This window comes from Sinocyclocheilus anshuiensis, unplaced genomic scaffold (genome assembly GCF_001515605.1).
Source record: "Sinocyclocheilus anshuiensis isolate Anshui unplaced genomic scaffold, SAMN03320099.WGS_v1.1 scaffold270, whole genome shotgun sequence".
NCBI classification, from domain to species: Eukaryota; Metazoa; Chordata; class Actinopteri; order Cypriniformes; family Cyprinidae; genus Sinocyclocheilus; species Sinocyclocheilus anshuiensis.
The window spans coordinates 253,300-274,069 of NW_015546041.1; the positions used below are offsets into that span (position 1 = coordinate 253,300).

General features: G+C 39.7%; 1 protein-coding gene across 1 annotated transcript in view; it reads right to left on the minus strand.

Moving 5' to 3' along the window:
- The window catches only part of LOC107698931 (tensin-3-like), a 40,229-nt gene that overhangs the window by 17,656 nt on the left and 1,803 nt on the right, over positions 1–20,770 (minus strand). The window contains exons 2-13 of the mRNA XM_016500073.1: positions 11,293–11,442; positions 11,117–11,167; positions 9,357–9,479; positions 9,194–9,258; positions 7,973–8,056; positions 7,046–7,158; positions 6,824–6,884; positions 5,857–5,932; positions 5,262–5,388; positions 5,093–5,158; positions 4,864–4,965; positions 225–824 (exon numbers count right to left, since the gene is read on the minus strand). Of these exons, the coding sequence (XP_016355559.1) occupies positions 225–824; positions 4,864–4,965; positions 5,093–5,158; positions 5,262–5,388; positions 5,857–5,932; positions 6,824–6,884; positions 7,046–7,158; positions 7,973–8,056; positions 9,194–9,258; positions 9,357–9,479; positions 11,117–11,167; positions 11,293–11,442 (1,618 nt within the window). The remainder of the gene's footprint in view (positions 1–224; positions 825–4,863; positions 4,966–5,092; positions 5,159–5,261; positions 5,389–5,856; positions 5,933–6,823; positions 6,885–7,045; positions 7,159–7,972; positions 8,057–9,193; positions 9,259–9,356; positions 9,480–11,116; positions 11,168–11,292; positions 11,443–20,770) is intronic.

A 20,770-nucleotide genomic window follows, 5' to 3' on the forward strand; every position in this document is an offset into this window, starting at 1 on the left:
CAGCTGCGTGCGACAATGTGTTACATAAAGAATTGTGTGTTGTGTTTTGCAAAAAGTGTTTTATGAAATTGAAATGAGTCAAAGGCAGAGAATTAGTGTATGGTTTTGCAGATTTGGTATGTGGCTCTGGTGTTTGAGTGTCAGGTTTTAGAAATTGTGTGACGAGTAAAGATTTTGTGTGCAAGCAGCTGAAAAAAGACTGTAAAGTAGTTTGTTCTGCTCACCGGCGGCTTTAGGCAGCAGCTGCTGCATGCGGCTGTGGAAGCGCTGCTCTGTGGCGTCCTCCTCCGGCAGGAACAGGTACTGCTGAACGGCGACCAGCTGCTGCTGATGGACCCAGGTCTGCGTGTAGTATCCGGCATGCTGGAACACATGAGGCTCGTCTGCTCCAAAGCCGTCGGACAGCAGCGAGTTCTGGTTGCTCTTGTGATAGGACGAGGAGAGCGTGCCCAGACTATCCACGCTGTGCAGGTCGTGCCGTGAGGCCAGCGCTTCGTCGTCCAGGATGTCGGTCTCGCGCTCCTTCGGTGCATTCTCGTGGCTCGGTGGCGGGCCCAAGAGCGGCGGCTCCGTTGCGGTGCAGCCTCGACTCGTCTCGTCCAGGCCGAAGCCACTGAGCAACCGCTTGAGCTCCACACGCTCCTGCTGGCTGGGCTGCGGGGTTCTGGGCCAGCCGTCGGTGCGCAGCGAGGCACTGGACAAGCCTGAGTCGCTGCTGGCCGAGAGCGTGTGGTCAGGACTGGAGGAGAGCGTGGCGCTCCTGCTGCCGTTCCTCCTCACCGAGCATCGGTCCAGTGTGAGAGCAGGAGACTGGAGAGGAGTCGCTGGAGAGAGAAGAGATGAACGTGACTCACTGATCACAAACACAACACTGCATGAGGGAAACAATCAATCAACATTTATTTATATAGCACATTTAAAACAACACCAGTTGATCAAAGTTCTTTACATGTTTAAAAGTTACTCAAACAGACACAATACACAACAATATCCATCAGTATCCATCACTGTTCAATGTCCCAAAAGCTAGGGGCAACTGTATGCCACGGTTGCCGTGATTTTGCCAAGTAAGACATGATTCTGGATCAACATAAATGTCCAAAAATACAGACTTAACCCAATCCCTACCCCTAAACCTAATCTTACCCATAATTTATTCCTAAAATCAGAGGGAAATGATAACTGATTAACAAGGCTGTAGAAGCACCTAATCCTGATCGTGAGCCTAAAACAGATATTTCCTGAAAAGTTATCCCTCAATTCTGATTGGTTGATTGGAATGTTGTTCCAGGATCAACAAGGATGTTGATCCAGGAACATGCTGTACTTGGTGAAATCACGTTCACCGTATGCCACAGAGTAAAGGTGTGTTTTCAACACACGGAGACTTTTTTGAACGGAGACTATTCCAAAGACGTGGGGCTGCCACAGAAAACGCTCGATCTCCTTTGGTTTTCAGACGTGTTTTGGGAACATGTAAAAGCAAACCCTGTGAAGATCTTAGAGGTCTAGCAACACAAGCCTGCTGTAACAGACATGAAATGTACTCCGGAGCAAGGCCATGCAAACCTTTAAAAACCATTATCAAAGTTTTATATTGGACTCTAAAACCAACAGAAGCCAGTGCAGCGAAGCCAGCACCGGAGAAATGCTGGACCTTGTGCCAGTCAACAGTCTAGCTGCAGCCGTGAGAGCAGATCCTTAGACAACCCTAAATATAACGAGTTGCAATAATCCAATCTGGATTAAATAAAAGCATGAATCACGGTTTCCATGTCCTCAAAAGTCAAAATTCTCTTTAATTTGTCAATGATTCATAATCGATAGAAGCTACTTTTAACCACAGCATTGACTTGTCTATTAAACTTAAACTCAGAGTCAAAGATTACACCAAGGTTTCTTACTTGAGTGTTGACATTAGTGGCCAAGGAGCCTAGATGTACAGAAAGCTCTTTGGCTAACTTTGGACGGCCAAAACTCACCACTTCCGATTTAGACTCATTGAGCTGCAGAAAACTAGAAGCCAACCATGCCCTTATTTCATCCAAACACTCAAACAAAGTTGAAATATTAAATTTCATATATTTGCAAAGTATATGTAATAATATTACAACAAACAAGGATCCTTGAAACAAACCAACAAACAATCCTTGAAACAAAGATCATTGTGAAGCAACTCATGCTGTTCACTGTCATCCACCACATGAAAAGTGCATTCAATGTGCGTGAATTAAAGTGTAACTGCATTTTTGGTATTGCATCTTTGCTCCAAATTGATGTTCTGTTGGTTTCTTCCTGTCTGGTTCTTCCTGTGGTTCTGGTTCCTCCTTCAGTCTGTCTGGCTCAACAACACACATGGGACAAACTACATGCTGGAGTCTCATACTAGGTCTAGTGGTTTGTTCAAATCACTTGCACCAGCTAGCGATGCTAGCCTGAGGAAGCAGCACTAAAATCAATTCACGGTATTATCGTTAGTATTGTTATTCCTGCAATCTTTGCACACACAGGGCAAACTCTGCAAAAGACAGCACTCTACCACTATTATCTGATGGTTTGCTGTAACCCGTGGACTGGCATACAGACAGACACAGAACTCAGGACAGTGATGGTGCAGAGATGTTGAATTTCTGTGAGCTTTGAGTCACTTCAGCGTGTGCATGTGAAAACAGGGCCTGAAGTCTGCTGCAGGAATGCTCCTCAGAATGGGGCGTCTGTTTGTGCTTGATCAACCCCTCGTCATTAAAGGAGCTGGAACTTGTTTCCAAGAATGCGTTTTATGCAAAACAGCTGTGGGGGACCTGTGACTGTGGCCAGACTATTCCTGTGTTTGTGAGATTGAGACGGGTGTGAATTCTGCAGTGCACATGAAGTCCTGCCATGAGCCTCACCTCAGTCAGAAAAAGATGCATGGACTCTCGGGGTGGTTTCAGCGTGTGTGTGTGTGTGTGTGTGTGTGTGTGTGTAAAACAGCAAAGCCACAGTACAGAAAAAGACACAGACTGAATGTTGCCCAACTATGCAAAACAACAAATCATTTAAGGCGAGCTCAGGCAGCAGATGTGATATCATAAAACTGAAGTAAGGTTACCTGTGCTTTAAAAGGACAGTGGGGTTGTACAGTAGGTAGAGGTGGGTGATATAGCGGTAAACACAATTAACCGGTAGAGATTTTGGACTATTGTCTCTATCGCGGTTATATGCTCATGTGACATTGCTGTGCTACATGTTCACGAAAACTTATCGTTTGCACGCGTTTTAAGCATTGCGATTTAAAAAATTGATTTTAAGCTGCTTGAAACGCAATCAGCAGCAAAAGAAAAGTCATTTGGCTATCTAAGATTCGTGAAGACGGTGCTCATAGAGCGTGGGAGTATTGAACGGAGCTATTTTTGCCGCTTTATAGGCCTTGAACAGTTAAATACACACACTTGTATGTCAAAATGCCTGACTTTTCAAGTGAAAGCAAACAGCTTGGAAAGAAAACATGTTTATTGGATCCGGGCAGCTCTTAAAGTGACAGCAGTCTAATATTCCTGCAGTCTGTCATTCATGTTCATCAAACAACAAAAGACAGAAAATCTCTCACTGCTCTTGACTAAATCACTTTTGTAACTTTAATAAGAAGAAATGATGCAGAATCTGCAGTGTTTTTATTCATTTGATTACTTTATACAATGTATGTAGCATTTCTTATTTATTTTTTAATCATCAATATTTTTGTCATATTGCTTGTAAGTAGTTTCTTATTCTTATTTAATCACTGACTGTTTACTTGTCTTCAGTGAGCTTGAGTTTTTGTTTGTTTGTTTGTTTGTTTTTTACTCATATTTTGATATAAGACTTTGGTCATATTGTCCACCACTAACAGTAGGGGTGTGACAATGCATCGATATGGTCTGATGCAGCATGTAAAAAATCTATTTGTTTCTATTTCTATTTCTGAAAGTAATAATAAAATGCGACTTACACAAATGTAACTTGGGGTGTGGCTACTGCAACAGGCTGAGTTTAGGGCGTGGCTTTTTGATGGAATGTTTGGGTTTCAATTAAGATGCCAAACTTGTGCAGTTTCTTCTCAACAGGTAAGCTAAACTCAAGTTTTTATAATGCACTATTGCTCATATGATATTGCTTTTATATTACAGATCAACAGACAAGTATGTTCGATATATTTAAATAAGTAAGGAAGCACAACGGTGGTCACCAAAGACCCTACTTTTCTTTTTATGCCACGGATTCATGAACTGCTGTTGCTAGTTTAAAAGATGTGACTAAGCCTTATTTGGACACATGTTTGAAACTAATTTTAAAACTAATACCAATTTGGTTACGTGAATGATTAAATGACTCACTGATGAAGACTTCTCTCACTTGTTTCATTCCCTAAAGAATCAGTATTTTTAATGAACCAGTTAAGTAAATGATTCAACGACTCACTCACACAGTCATTTGTTGCCACCCACTGGTGTAATAGTGCAACCTGCAGAAAGAATCACTGTAGATCAATTAGACGATTATATCAGAACTCCTAAAGAGCAGATTTTAGGACCAGAACTTACAGTTGTGTGTATTTAAAACAGGATACATACAATACCCAAGTACAACTCCTATTTTCGAACCTAATTAAGTTGCTGGACACACTATAATATAAAACAAGTAATAAACATTTGTTCTTTTGTTTCTTTATTGTTAGTGTAATATACAATATGACAGTAAAACATGTTCCTGATAAACAAACAACAAACTCTGGAGTATCTTTGAGGTGATTGGAGCGTGTATGTGTAGCCAGCTCTCCATCAGCAACATATAATCTCAAGCACATGTCCTTCCTTTTATAAATAAGCATTAAAATCTTCCTACCTTCTGCAGTGCAGATGTTCTGGTAGGAGTTCCATTTAGAGAGTGAATCTGTGCTCATGTAGTCGACGGTCACATCTGGACCGTTGTGCCAGCGCTCTGAACCTGAGTGAACAACAGACTGATGGATAACAGCTACACCGCCGGCCCTCGTGTGTGTACAGCACTGCCAACAGCACATGACATGTGGAGAAACTTCAGCATTACCTGACAACAACACAGAAAAACCCACCTGAAATTCTTTCTGGGCCATCAGAGAACACCAACTCCACTTTCCCATAATCTGGAAATCTGGCATCTGAAATTGAAACAGCAGAATATCAACACAACTACATTTTCATTCCAAATAAACTCAGTGCTCCTGAATGGGTCGTTGTGTCTGTAGTGGTCAGATGGCTGACCTTTGTTAGCGTGCTCCATGTCGTCTTTCTGAAACACGAGGCTGTAGGCCTGAACGGCACCCGTGTGAAACTGAACTCTGAATATAACGTCTCGCTCAGACCGGCTGCTCTTATGGAAGCATTTCACCTGCAGACAGAAGACAGAATACTGATATGTAGTGGTGAGAAAAACACAGCATTCCTCACTGAGATAAAGGCACGGACGAACGGGATGCAGAAGTGCTGCTCTGATCACCAAATCACTGAACGTCTATCTAATGTCTTTCGTTTTCCTCCATTACGTTCACTTTCATTCTTCAGTGGTTTTTACAAGTATTTACTCTTCTTTATCTCCTTTATTTTATCAAGCATCTACATCATTTATAAACACAAAGCACTCAAACCTGTTCTGTCTGTTCATACTCTGGATTTATATTCTAGAATGTAGTCTAGTCTTAGTTTAGTCTTTAGTCTAAGCTGTCATTGTTCAGTATGCTGGCATGATTAAATGATGAAAAAGTGCATGAATTCTTTCTGTGGCTGCAGTTACACACTTGTTATTGAGAAACGTGCATCCTAAATGTTTATTTGGTGTTTATTCAGGGTTTGTTTGTACCAGAATATCTCCCTTCAGTAGCTGTGCTGGTTCGAGGGCGATGCAGATCCTGTCTCTGTGAGCGGCTCCAACGTGACTGCAAGATATGTTCAGAAATCTCAATCAAACCAGGGTTTTTATCATTAACTGAAACTAAAACTTGAAAAATGTACATTGCCTGAAACAAATTAAACATTGAACTATAATAAATCAATAAGCCACGTGAAGCCGTGGTTTACAGTGAGTTTATAACAACTAAGGGGTGTTGTTAGGTACGACGTGAAGCGGAGTTAAACCCCCTTAGCTGTTATAAATTCACTGTAAACCACGGCTTCACGGGGCTTATTGCTTTTATAAAACGGTTATTCCATATACGTAGTAAGGTTTCACAAAATAAAACAGAGCAAATAAAGTGTAATGATATTAATAAAAACAGTATTCTTCCACCAAACAATGTAGCTCCTCAGAAACAGTTGTGGTTGCTACAAAGTGGTTGCCGAGCAACAGACAAACGTAAACAAAGGTGTATGTTACTTTGTAGAGTCATTTACAACAGCTTCGAACATGGCTCAGCCAATCAGAATCAAGCACCGGAACTATCCGCTTTATAAAAAAATTTTTAATTTATTTCAGCTACTGGCCAAGGCAACATTTCTCATTTTCACTTAATTTATGTGGCAAAGTACTAAAACAACTAGAACTAAATAAACTAAAACGATGTAGACATTTGAATAAATAAACAGAAAAAAGAACAAAAAAACAATTCATAAAATGAATAAAAACAACAAAATCGCTAAAACTTTAATTAAAATAAAAATGAAAACGGAAAAGACAAATAAATTCTAATTCAAAATATTAACAAAAAACTATAATAGCATGTCAATGATACAAAAAGAACACTGAGCATGAGATATTAAATCAAACCAGAATGTATATACTCAGTCATTAATATGCAGTGATGAAGCTATTCAGACGTGAATGAACTCACTAGACTCCTGAGACAGAGACCGCCTGCATCCCCTGATACACCTTCAGATACGGCTGACACACTGCAAAACATCATGATGCAAGAGAAAGAACGGGTTATTTTTAAAACGGCTCCAGTTCTGGCTGCTGTAGCACTGGATTTCAGGGTTAAATACGTCTTTGCAGCACTTTCTTCTGTTGTGAACTAACTCGAACACATGATGCAGCTCAGAAGAGCACTGACCTCCTGCAGGGTCGAAGTGAGGGATGCCATGAATGATGATGCAGTGGAGGAAGAGAGAAGACGTGTTCATCTTGATGGAGCCGCTCAGGAGACTGCTGAGGATCCACACGTACCTGAACAAACAGCAGAGCTTCATCTGACACAGCGTTATCAAGTGTGCTCATTTATCAGGTATTCAGTCCTTCTTACATCAAGACAATTGCAATTCTATTTACTTATATATGCACTCAATCTACTCCATCTTCTGTCGTCTGATTGATAGTTTAGAGTTTTTTATCCAGTCGAAGCTCTTTTAGTGTAATTGCTTCAGCTGGAGCATCTCGTGTCAAATCTGTACTGATTTTTATCAAGTAAGCCTCAGAATAACTGCAGTAATATCTCCAGATGAACACTTACTGGACTGAAGCAGCTCAGCTTTACTTGATTCTCCGTCAATCACGTTTTAGAGTCTCAAATCTGATCCTCAGGATCTTTTGAGGAGCGTTTGTTTCCAGAAGCTTTACTTTCACTGTTCCTCAGCGGAGGAATGATCTTCACAAGCCTCCAGAACATCTCACATCTTCTGAGGAGCTTTATTTCTTCAGCTCTCAATCACTGCATTATATGTTTGGAGCATTTTAATCTCATTTTACTGAGATAGATTATTGAAGATATAGAGACGACGACTTGTATTTATATCATTTTATGTCAGTATTTGCTCTACTGTTATAAAGATCTCACTGATTTACATTATACAAGCATCAGAATATCATCATATAAATATCAGCATCTGCAGCAAATTCCATATTTTTACTCAGTTTAGGCCAATATATGTGTAAACGCAAAGAAATACTGATAATGTAAGAAGAACTAGCAAAGAAAGATGATCAGATCATCACACAGAAGAGCGTGTAGAGCTGCAGGACATGTGTGTTTGAAGTGAATCACCTTTTCTGAGACGGCGTCATCAACGCAGAAACCTTGTCATCATAGAACTTCCTCATGGCGAAGCGATCTAAAGCCTGATCCGCACTGTCAGGAAGATACGAACACAGCGTTACATCAGATTACAGCAATCACCAAATACCACAGCAGTTTTAACAAGACGTGTGTTGGGTTTGAAATGCTAAAACACTAGATGATGAAGATGAGAGCAGTCAAAACTCACAACATCAGCTGTGTGGATAAACTGTGGATCATTTATCATTGCTTTGGCACAAAATACCTTCAACGACTACATCTTTCACATTACATACATTATTTTCTCCCTCAGACACCAAAACCACCAAAACTCAATGTACTTACAGGGCAGTCTGCACATTTCCAAACTCTTTAGATAGCATAATACAAAACTGAATAAAACAGATATTTCCCACATTTCTACACTCTAAAAAATGCTGGGTTAAATACAACCCAGTCCTGGGTAAAATAGGGACAAACCCAGCAATTGGGTTGTTTTGACCCAGCGGTTGGGTTACTACCCAGAAGTTTGGGTTAAACATTTAACCCAACCGCTGGGTCAAAACAGCCCAATTGCTGGGTTTTGTCCCTATTTTACCCAGCACTGGGTTGTATTTAACCCAGCATTTTTTAGAACATTTATTGCAGTGAATCTGAACAGTACAGAGTGTCATTATTGTTCTTGTTACTAATGCTGCCTGATTTTAACTTTTTTTTTTTATGTCATTATGAGTGAAAAAGTGTGTTTGTTGGTTGACAATCGTTGCTAAAGTTATGAAGGGTTTATTTGAAACTGTATGAACTATTTTGATACATTTTGAATGAAATTAGCTGCTGTGCCAAACTGAAAGCTGGCAAGGAGAAATGTGTGAAGAGTTTAGAAAAAGTGACAAAAGTATTGAGAAATGGGCGATAAGCAATAATGATAAGCAATCACAAATATAATTTAATATCTCAGAATCAAATTAATATATAAATTTATACCAAAATAATAATAATTTTCATAAGTTAAATGAGGTAGAAATAGCTCTTTAAGGTAACAGTTACAGCGATGTGGTTCTCTACACCTGAGGTTCCTCTGACAGGAGAACTAAAAATCAGCTTGATGTTAGTGAAGAGAAAAGATCCCGCAGGTACAGACACTGGATTGAGCTTGTGTGATGATGACTGAGAGTGAGATCTGTCGGAGCGTGTGAAGAGTGAAGCTACCTGGCAGAGACGGCTGTGAAATGAACAAAGCAGGAGATGACCACTCCGATCCTGCCCTTCCCTCCCTGGTGAATCAGAGAGAGATCACGCATTACTGACACACAACACAGCTCATCCCTGGCCGAGCATGTGGTTTGGTGATAAGGCTGTATCAGATTCTCACCCTGCAGTGAATGACCACCACGTGCAGCGGATCGGCGTTCAGCCAGTCCTCTATGGCCTTACAGATGGAGCAAATCTTATCCAGAGGAGGAGCGTGGAAGTCCGGCCATCCCGTGTCCAGAGTCTGAAAGGACCAGCACATCAACACAGTTCAAATACACACCGATATCATGCTCCAGACTGGATGAGGCTGTAAAAAATTACCGTGATTTTAACGGTAAAAGACTGTAAATATTCTACAGTAAAAACCTGTTTATTGGTTAACGGTAAGCTCCCCTACTATATACAGTGAAAAACTGTATTGGACATTACATGTAATTTTACGGTAGTATACCGTTTTTAGAAGTGAAAAAGAACGTACAATTTACAGTGAATAACCGTAAGCTGACATTCCCAGAATTCCCTGCATTACATTTCACATTCGGTATAAACTATGTTTATTCTTGGTTTATTCTCATCAGTTGTGTACATTAGGATTGTATGTTACATCTGATGTTGATGTTTATTGCATTATTTCAGTTTCATGTGTGTTACCATGATGGTGTTGAGTGAATGACACTGTGCACCTTCTATATATGTTAGTATTGTGATGGGCTTTGGTTCATCATGTGACTTTCTCATCACCACCTGCTGTTGGTGGTTATCAGTGTATTACAAAGGTGCAAAACAGATTTCAGTACTTCAATAGGTTGCTATAATAACATTGTATCAGTTGATGAAAGTACGGTATTTAAATGTAAATTTAAGTTAAATCTGTAAAACCTAAAATGTGACCCTGCAGCACAAAAGCAGTCATAAGCAGCACAGGTATATTTGTAGCAATAGCCAACAATACATTGTATGGGTCAAAATTATACATTTTTCTTTTATGCCAAAAATCATTATATACAGTGGGTACGGAAAGTATTCAGACCCCCTTAAATTTTTCACTCTTTGTTATATTGCAGCCATTTGCTAAAATCATTTAAGTAAATTTTTTTTCCTCATTAATGTACACACAGCACCCCATATTGACAGAAAAACACAGAATTGTTGACATTTTTGCAGATTTATTAAAAAAGAAAAACTGAAATATCACATGGTCCTAAGTATTCAGAAGGGTGCTTCTACTAAATACTGAGCAAAGGGTCTGAATACTTAGGACCATGTGATATTTCAGTTTTTCTTTTTTAATAAATCTGCAAAAATGTCAACGATTCTGTGTTTTTCTGTCAATATGGGGTGCTGTGTGTACATTAATGAGGAAAAAAAATTAACTTAAATGATTTTAGCAAATGGCTGCAATATAACAAAGAGTGAAAAATTTAAGGGGGTCTGAATACTTTCCGTACCCACTGTATTATTCATATATTAAGATCATGTTCCATTAAGATATTTAGTAAATTTTCTACCGTAAATATATAAAAACTTAATTTTTGATTAGTAATATGCATTGCTAAGAACTTAATTTGGACAACTTTAAAGATGATTTTCTCAATATTTAGATTTTTTTGCACCCTCAGATTCCAGATTTTCAAATAGTTGTATCTCAGCCAAATATTGTCCGATCCTAACAAACCATACATCAATGGAACGATTATTTATTCAGCTTTCAGATGATGCATAAATCTCAATTTCACAAAATTGACACTTAAGACTGTTTTTGTGCTCCAGGGTCACAAATGTGGCTACCGTATTTTTTATGGTAAAATTCTGACAACCACAGCTGCCGGTTTTTTTTACCGTAAATTTTACGGGATTGTTTTTTACTGTGCACACTACCTTAGGGTTCATCTTAGTGAGCTCCTGCTTTCTCTCTGACAGGTTGATCACCTGGAAAACGAATGATGAAGAGTTAAACAGCATCAGCTCTAGACCGGAAGCCCATGATGCATGACGTAATGACAGAACTTCATCAGAGAGCGTGTCTCCTGTGTGAAAGCGTAACGGATCCTCACCAGATAGTTGTCTGCGTGTTTGGACTTGAGCATGCGTGTGACGTCTCTCAGGTTGCGCAGGTACGTCTCCTCGAAGCAGTCTTGAGGGAAGGACACGGCGATAATGCGCTCCGTCACATAGGTGAGGTCGAGTTCATATCCCTCCTCCATCTGCACACAGAAGATTTACCCTCAGATCACCCCTGAACTTCAGAAGAGCAGCACATGAAAGCTCACCAGAACAAGTATGTGACAGGAGACGGATCTCATGTGCTACACAATAGAAAATGAATGGGATCATTAATGTTGCTTTGCCACTGAACGAGGATTTAGTGGAACAGCATCTAAACTGTTTTGAAAGACAATTGCACTTATTTTTACTGAATGTGCACTTGTAGTGTACCTTAAATCTTAGTATACACTGACGTTCAAAAGTTTAGGATCAGCTAGATTTTTAATGTTTTTTTAAAGAAGTATCTTTTGCTCATCAAGGCTGCATTTATTTAATCAAAAACAGAGAAAAACAGTAATATTGTGAAACATTATCACAACTCAAAACAACAGTTTTCTATTTTAAAATACTTAAAAAAAAAAAACATTAATACTATTCTATTTTAAAATACAATTTTTTTTTTTTTTTTTGGAACCTGTAATACTTTTTTCAGGATTCTTTGATGAATAAAAAGTTTAAAAGAACAGCATTTAGTAGAAAATAAAAATATTTTCTAACAATATGTCTTCACTATCACTTTTTATCAATTTAACACATCCTTTCTGAATAAAAGTATTCATTTCTTTAAATTCTTAAAAATATTTATATATCAAAGTATAGATATTTAAAAACTGTACTTGCAGATAATATATGAATGAAATAAAGGCCACTTAAGTGACTTAAAGAGAGAACAATCTTAACAAAAAGTAAATTTCTAAAAAGTGCACTTTGTAAAATGTCAAATTAAAAATGTTACTTTAAAGTTAATTTTTAATCATTATGTTTTAATAATCTTGTTTTAACGAAGGGCCCTTATTTTGAAGTGTTGACTAATACAATAAAGCACAAGTATACTTGATTAGCTGTAGTTTAACTGTGGTGTGTTAATATATTTAAATGTACTAAATTGCAAATGTGTAAACACGTATATATTTAAATACATGACATACAGGTTTGAATAGAAAATTCAAAAAATTCAATATTTTAAAGTCTATTATTTCTGTAAGAAGTAGGCTACTCTTTTTAAAGTGTACTTCTTGTTCACAAGGGTTAACATATAGCGAGCTTCAGCACGAAAATCAGCCTTCTGTGATAGTGTTGATGAATCAGATCGAATGATGAACAATTTCACATCTTTACACAGAAAAGAACCGATTCAAAGGAACTGATTAATTTCGTGAATCATTTAACCTTTCAAAATGATATTGTAACAAACTAATTCCTGAGTTGAAGTTAAGACATCCGACACCCCACTGGATTTAATCTATTACAATATCATTCAGATGAGTTGCTATTACAGTTTTTGCCCATTGCTTACACACTAAAACCGAATGCTTAGACCAAAGCCTCAATACCTAAACTTCTTGTAGCATACCTTAAACACAGTGTAACCACACTTATTGCGAAACACTACACACGTTTTCTTAAATTAGACACTTTGTTCAAAAACGAAATCACCTGTTATCATTGGGAAAACACTCTGTTCAAAATGCAAAACTCATCTGGCAATTGTAGGCACTTACATACACACCTGAAAACACTTGCACAGAAAACAGAACACCAATCGGTCTGAGCCTTAGCACTACAAATAGGCCTCAGGTAAGCCATTTTGAGAACTTTGCAAGCATGGAGGCAATGAGAGTCAGAGTAAGAGGAGGACAAAGAGAGAGAGGAGTCGGACGTGGAAGAGGACGAGGACAAAGACGAGGACCAGTGCGGAGACGTGTATCAGATGACATCAGGGCTACTCTGGTGGACCATGTGATAAATCATGGCCTGTCCATTTTCTACAGAATGGTTGGACGACCTCCTCAAGGTGGAAGAGAACGGCTCTTCACTCAACAACAAGAGCTTACCATCATTGAAATGGTGCGAGAAAATAATGCAATCTGACTTCGTGAGTTGCAAAAACGCATAATTGCAAATAGAAATGTATTCAACAATATCAACAGGGTCAGCATTTCTACACTAAGTCGCATCCTACAGAAACATAACTTCAGAATGAAGCAACTGTACACAAAAGGTCATCAGAATGTAACAACACCACACCATCAACTGGGCCTTGAAATAAAATTACACTTTGCTTTTGCAGCATATGATTAAATGAGAACTAAGACTGACGGCTGACAGCACTTCATACTAACTCAAATACTCTCACATTAGTTGTATATATATAGGTAACACTTCAGTATAGGCACCAATTCTCACTAATAACCTGTTGCTTATTAGCATGTCTATTATTAATATTTTGGCTGTTTATGAGGCATGATCATAGTCTACATCCTTAACCCTACCCAACAACTAAACTTAACAACTGCCTTAATATTAATAAGCAGCAAATTAGGAGTTTATTGAGGCAAAAGTCATAGTTGATGGGTTGTTAATAGCAATAACTGGACCTTGAAATAAAGTGTGACCTATATATTTATATATTATAATACCAATAACTCAATATACTGTTGGTCAGATCATTCAAAACAACAGAAGACGAGTCCACTGACAGCAAATGTGACTGTATACTGTGTGATTAATTCTGACTTTGCATTCACTGAAATATTTAATATAACTCCATATTCATAATATTTCTATACTATCAAACTCATTATCTGTGCTCACTTTGATTACATGTGTTGTCAAACGCTTGAATGTACCATCGACACTGATATTATAAAGTCTCACAAGCTATAACACGCTGTCAGTGAGCTTCAAAAACTTGGAGAACATTTTCAAAGCAAACTGACCGAAAGTCACACTAAAACAAAACATCTTCAGCGCTGATCTGCAACCTCTTCTGAGAAAGAGCTGGAGTTACTGAAAAGCTGAAAGCCCAAGATCATCCGTCTGTTTGGCAGCTGCATGTGAATATGAAGCAGGAGAACAGAAGGAGCACGATACAGACCGAGGAGGACCTGATTGAGTCATCAGGAGCTGCATGTGCTCATGGAGACTGTAACTGATGCTAAAGCACTATGTTCTATGACTGTGAAGGACTGTGTCTGATTCATTCATCTGCACTAAATGTGATCCTGGAGCACAAAACCAGTCATACGTAGCACGCAGAGGTGGACAGTAGTGAAGTAGTTTTACTTTACTCAAGTAAATTTAAAAAGTATCTGTACTTTTCTTTTTGAAAAACTTTTACTTCTCTACATTCCAAAGCATAGTGTACTTGTTGCTGCACTACATTTCATAAATAAAAGTTGTTGTTTTTTTTACCTTTAATACTTAAGAACATTTCAAATGTAGCACTTTCTTGTACTCAAGTAATCTTTGAATTAGTACTAGAAGTACTAGATTTCTAATGTAATTAAGTATTAAATTATATTTAATAAGAAGCATAGTGCAGTAAAAAGTACAATATTATGCTCTGGAATGTTGTGAAGTAAAAGTTTTCTAAAGAAAAACACTGATAAAGTACAGACACTTGAAAAGTACTTTTACAGCAGAGTAAAAATACCTCTGCACAGGTGTATTTGTAGCAATAGCCAACAATACATTGTATGGGTCAAAATTATCAATTTTTATAAAATGCCAAAAATCATTAGGATATTAAGTAAAGATCATGTTCCATGAAGATATTTTGTAAATCTCCTACCGTAAATATATCAAAACTTAATTTTTGATTAGTAATATGCATTGCTAAGAATTTAATTTGGACAACTTTAAAGGAGATTTTCTCAATATTAAATTTTTTTGCACCCTCAGATTCCAGATTTTCAAATATTGTCCTATCCTAACAAACCATACATAAAATGGAAAGATTATTTATTTAACTTTCAGATGATGCATAAATCTCAATTTCCAAAACTGGACCCTTATGACAGGTTTTGCGCTCCAGGGTCACACATGTGTTGTGTGATTGATCTGCACACAGGAGCGGTGGCTGGATGGTTTCTCCAGTGACTCCAGACGTGTCTCTGCAGGCCTGCCGTGGGCCGCACATACCTCGGATCAAGGTGTGTTGTCCTGAGGCAGAGATCCAGCTCCTGCAGGCATGAGAAGCCAGAGAGCGTGTGCGCTGAGATCTGGGCCTGTAAAAACAAGCTCTGGATCAGCTTTCTGTAGCCTTCAGCTGCATCAGACAACAAACCCACACAGCAGACGTGTGTCCAAACCTCTGAACTTCAGCCAACACGTGTCCAAACTCCATCAAACCATCCTCAAATTACTTCAGTGAGATTACTGTGGGTTACCAGAGGTGGACAGTAGTGAAGTATTCTTACTTTATTCAAATACATTTAAAAAGTATCACTACTTTATCTGAGTGTTTTTCTTTGGAAAACATTTACTTCTCTACATTCCAAAGCATTATGTCATACTTTTTACTACACTACATTTCATAAATTAAAGTTGTTGTTTTTTTCCTTACCTTTAATACGTAAGAACATTCAAAATGTCCCAGGTGAAAAAAATGCACTTCTATAATATTCTTAAAGTGCTCTATCTTCACGCACTAATTTTGTACTTAATATACTAAAAAGTTATATTTAGTTTCCACTTGTAGTACACTTGAACCCATCTTTCATACACTAGTACACTACTACAAGTGCTGACTAAATGCATTTTAAATACAGAGATAGTATGTTAACAGCGCATTTTAGTTCATATTCATGGTGCCCCAAAATAGCATAATTTTTAGTATATTAAGTACAAAATTAGTGAGCGAAAGTAGAGCACTTTAAGTACATTATGGAAATGCAGTTTTTTTCCACCTGGGGTAGTACTTTCTTGTACTCAAGTGAATCTTTGAATTACTTTTACTTGAGTACTAGATTTCTAATGTAATTAAGTATTAAATGATATTTATATAAAACGTTGTACAGTAAAAGTACAATATTATGCTTTGGAATGTTGTGAAGTAAAGTTTCTAAGGAGAAACACTCTGATAAAGTACAGACGCTTGAAAAGTACTGTTAAAGCAGAGTAAAAATACTTCACTACTATCTGCCTCTGACTGTTACACTGTAGCTTCAAATGAAGAAGAAAAGAGGACAATGTGAAGCGAATTCACAATCACAAACACCTCGGCGCATCAGACGAGATCTACGTACATTCATGAGAAACACAACACTGAGAAGCAGATGGTCAGATCTCACACAACAACCTGCTCCAGACACTCTGACTGACAGCTCACACACCTGAACGCACACCTGAACGCACACCTGAACGCACAGCAGAACGCACAGCAGAACGCACAGCAGAACGCACAGCAGAACGCACAGCAGAACGCACAGCAGAACGCACAGCAGAACGCACAGCAGAACGCACAGCAGAACGCACAGCAGAACGCACAGCAGAACGCACAGCAGAACGCACAGCAGAACGCACAGCAGAACGCACAGCAGAACGCACAGCAGAACGCACAGCAGAACGCACAGCAGAACGCACAGCAGAACGCACAGCAGAACGCACAGCAGAACGCACAGCAGAACGCACAGCAGAACGCACAGCAGAACGCACAGCAGAACGCACAGCAGAACGCACAGCAGAACGCACAGCAGAACGCACAGCAGAACGCACAGCAGAACGCACAGCAGAACGCACAGCAGAACGCACAGCAGAACGCACAGCAGAACGCACAGCAGAACGCACAGCAGAACGCACAGCAGAACGCACAGCAGAACGCACAGCAGAACGCACAGCAGAACGCACAGCAGAACGCACAGCAGAACGCACAGCAGAACGCACAGCAGAACGCACAGCAGAACGCACAGCAGAACGCACAGCAGAACGCACAGCAGAACGCACAGCAGAACGCACAGCAGAACGCACAGCAGAACGCACAGCAGAACGCACAGCAGAACGCACAGCAGAACGCACAGCAGAACGCACAGCAGAACGCACAGCAGAACGCACAGCAGAACGCACAGCAGAACGCACAGCAGAACGCACAGCAGAACGCACAGCAGAACGCACAGCAGAACGCACAGCAGAACGCACAGCAGAACGCACAGCAGAACGCACAGCAGAACGCACAGCAGAACGCACAGCAGAACGCACAGCAGAACGCACAGCAGAACGCACAGCAGAACGCACAGCAGAACGCACAGCAGAACGCACAGCAGAACGCACAGCAGAACGCACAGCAGAACGCACAGCAGAACGCACAGCAGAACGCACAGCAGAACGCACAGCAGAACGCACAGCAGAACGCACAGCAGAACGCACAGCAGAACGCACAGCAGAACGCACAGCAGAACGCACAGCAGAACGCACAGCAGAACGCACAGCAGAACGCACAGCAGAACGCACAGCAGAACGCACAGCAGAACGCACAGCAGAACGCACAGCAGAACGCACAGCAGAACGCACAGCAGAACGCACAGCAGAACGCACAGCAGAACGCACAGCAGAACGCACAGCAGAACGCACAGCAGAACGCACAGCAGAACGCACAGCAGAACGCACAGCAGAACGCACAGCAGAACGCACAGCAGAACGCACAGCAGAACGCACAGCAGAACGCACAGCAGAACGCACAGCAGAACGCACAGCAGAACGCACAGCAGAACGCACAGCAGAACGCACAGCAGAACGCACAGCAGAACGCACAGCAGAACGCACAGCAGAACGCACAGCAGAACGCACAGCAGAACGCACAGCAGAACGCACAGCAGAACGCACAGCAGAACGCACACCTGAACGCACACCAGATCGCACACCAGATCGCACAACTGAACGCACACCAGAACGCACACCAGATCGCACACCTGAACGCACACCTGAACGTGTTTGTGCTTGTGCTTACCAAGGCTGCAATTATTTGATCAAAAATACAGTGAAATATTATTGCAATTTAAAACAGCTGTTTTCTATGTGAATATCTGTTAAACTGTAATGTATTTCTGTGATGCACAGCTGTATTTTCAGCATCATTCCTCCAGTCTTCAGTGTCACATGATCTTCAAAAATCATTCTAATATGCTGATTTGCTGCTCGAGAAACATTTCTGATTATTATCAATGCTGAAAACAGTTGTGCCGCACAATATGTTTGTGAAAACCGTGATAAATTTCAGGATTCACAGATGAATAGAAAGTTCAAAAGAACAGCATTTATTTGAAACTGAAATGTTTTGTAACATTGTAAATGTCTGTACTTTAACTTTTGAGCATTTTAATGCATCCTTGATGAATAAAATCATTATTATTATAATTTTATTTTACTGACCACAGACTTTGCAACAATAGTGTGCACTGCACTGAAGGTAAGCACTGTTCAGTTCATTCATTCTCCGGGAATCAAACCCGTGTTTGCTCTGCTCTTTCAGCTACAGAAGCAGCATTACTCTGATGTGCAAGGAAATGGACAACCAATCCAGATCATTTGTCCACTGTGTTTTGTGTGTAAATATTAATTTACTTCTCTCAAGCGGTCACTTTTTCCTGCGCTCCTGTGTTCCTGGAAGACGGATGAGAACGGCTTGATTGATGATCTTCAGGCCACATTGTGAAGAGACTGAGATGAGGAGACATGCAGAACTGAACTGACTGAAAACAGCTCGGTCTGTCTTTGAACCATCAGGGTTTGTCTTCGCTAACACTGTATTTTGATGTCCACTTTAGACATTCTACTAACTATAAGTGAACTTCATGTCAACTAGCAGTCATTAGAGTATTAGTAAACTGTCAGCTTTTATTTTGATGGACATTCTACTGGCTGTGAGTAACTTTGCATCTCAACTCAATCTACTAACCTTTCATTTACATTTAGTCATTAGCAGATGCTTTTATCCAAAGTCACTTACAAATGAGGACAATGGAAGCAATCAAAATCAACAAAAGAGCAATCATATGCAAGTGTTGTGCAAGTCTCAGTTAGCTTAACGCAGTACACATAGCAACGTTTTTTAATTATATAATAAATAAAAAGAAAACAGATAGAATCGAAATAGAATAGAGCAAGCTAGTGTTAGAGGCCTTTTTTTTGCTTTTTGTTAATTGTATAATAAATAAAAAGAAAACAAATAGATATAATACAAAAAGAATAGAGAAGCTAGTGTTAGTTTTTTTTTTTAAAGAAAACAAGCAGTTAGTAAATTAATAGAGTGCAAGTCTAAAAGGGGCAAGTATTTATTTTTTTTTATTGAAAGAATAGAATTAGAATAGATAGTGCTAGAGTTAGAGGGTTAAATAAAGATGGAAGAGATGTGTTTTTAGCCGATTCTTGAAGATGGTTAAGGACTCAGCTGCTGGGATTGAGTTGGGCAGGTCATTCCACCAGGAGGGAACAGTTAATGTAAAAGTCTGTGAAAGTGATTTTGTGCCTCTTTGGGCTGAACAATAAAGCGCCGTTTACAGTTTACTAATACTCTAGTGCGAGTTAGCTGACATGTAGTTGCAAAGTTACTCATAGTCAGTAGGATGTCTAAAGCGGACTACGGAAATAAAGTGTAATCTGGTGTTCATGTTGTATATCCAGCATCAGGATCATGTCAGAAATAGCAGCGCTGAGGTCCAGACCACGAGTGGAAACCATCCACAGGTTCCTGTTGGTTTCTGGAGCTGCTCTAAATGACTGCTTCTCTTCACGCGGTCAAGAGCTCTTTAACCCCTCCATCTCTGCATCAGACGCACTCAATCACACACACGCTACATTTCATCTGTCTGTCCTTTGTCTGAAACGTTCCCTCTCTTTCTTTCTCTTTCCCGCTGTAATGGATTACATATGTTCCTCATTTAAGTGAGGCAAGTGACTGTGATTTATTACTGTAACACAAAGACTCAACAGAGCTGATTCAGATGAGAAAGAGCGGTCTGACAGACTAACAGAGGATCTGCAGAGAGATAATCAATAGATCGTCAATGAAAGTGGCTCTGATGATAGTGAAGATGAAAGAGGACATGCAGGTGTGTGTGTGTGTGTGTGTGTGTGTGTGTGTGTGTGTCAGCAGTCGAATCACATCAACAACGTCTCGATTATTCCTTGAGATTCAATGCTAAATTCTCAGATGTTTTTCCTGAGAAAAAGTAACTTGCCTCCTGTAGAGTTTCCAAAAAGAGTCAACAACGTCTCAAGATCTCAAAGCCTGCAATCACAAGTCACTGCTATCTTTATATAACTGGCTGTGTCTTGGGATTTTAGGGAAAAAACCCTCTGATACTCGATGAGATGTAACTGAGAACCTCATCGAGCTTTGAAAGAGAAGCTGTGAGCCGCCCCACGGCAGAAAAGTGAAAACTGCTCCTACAGAATGAAAATCAACACACAGCTCATTCACACTGTAAGGGAAACAGGTCAATTTAGCTCAAAGGGAATCATTTAAGATTTTAAAGGGAATTTGGACAG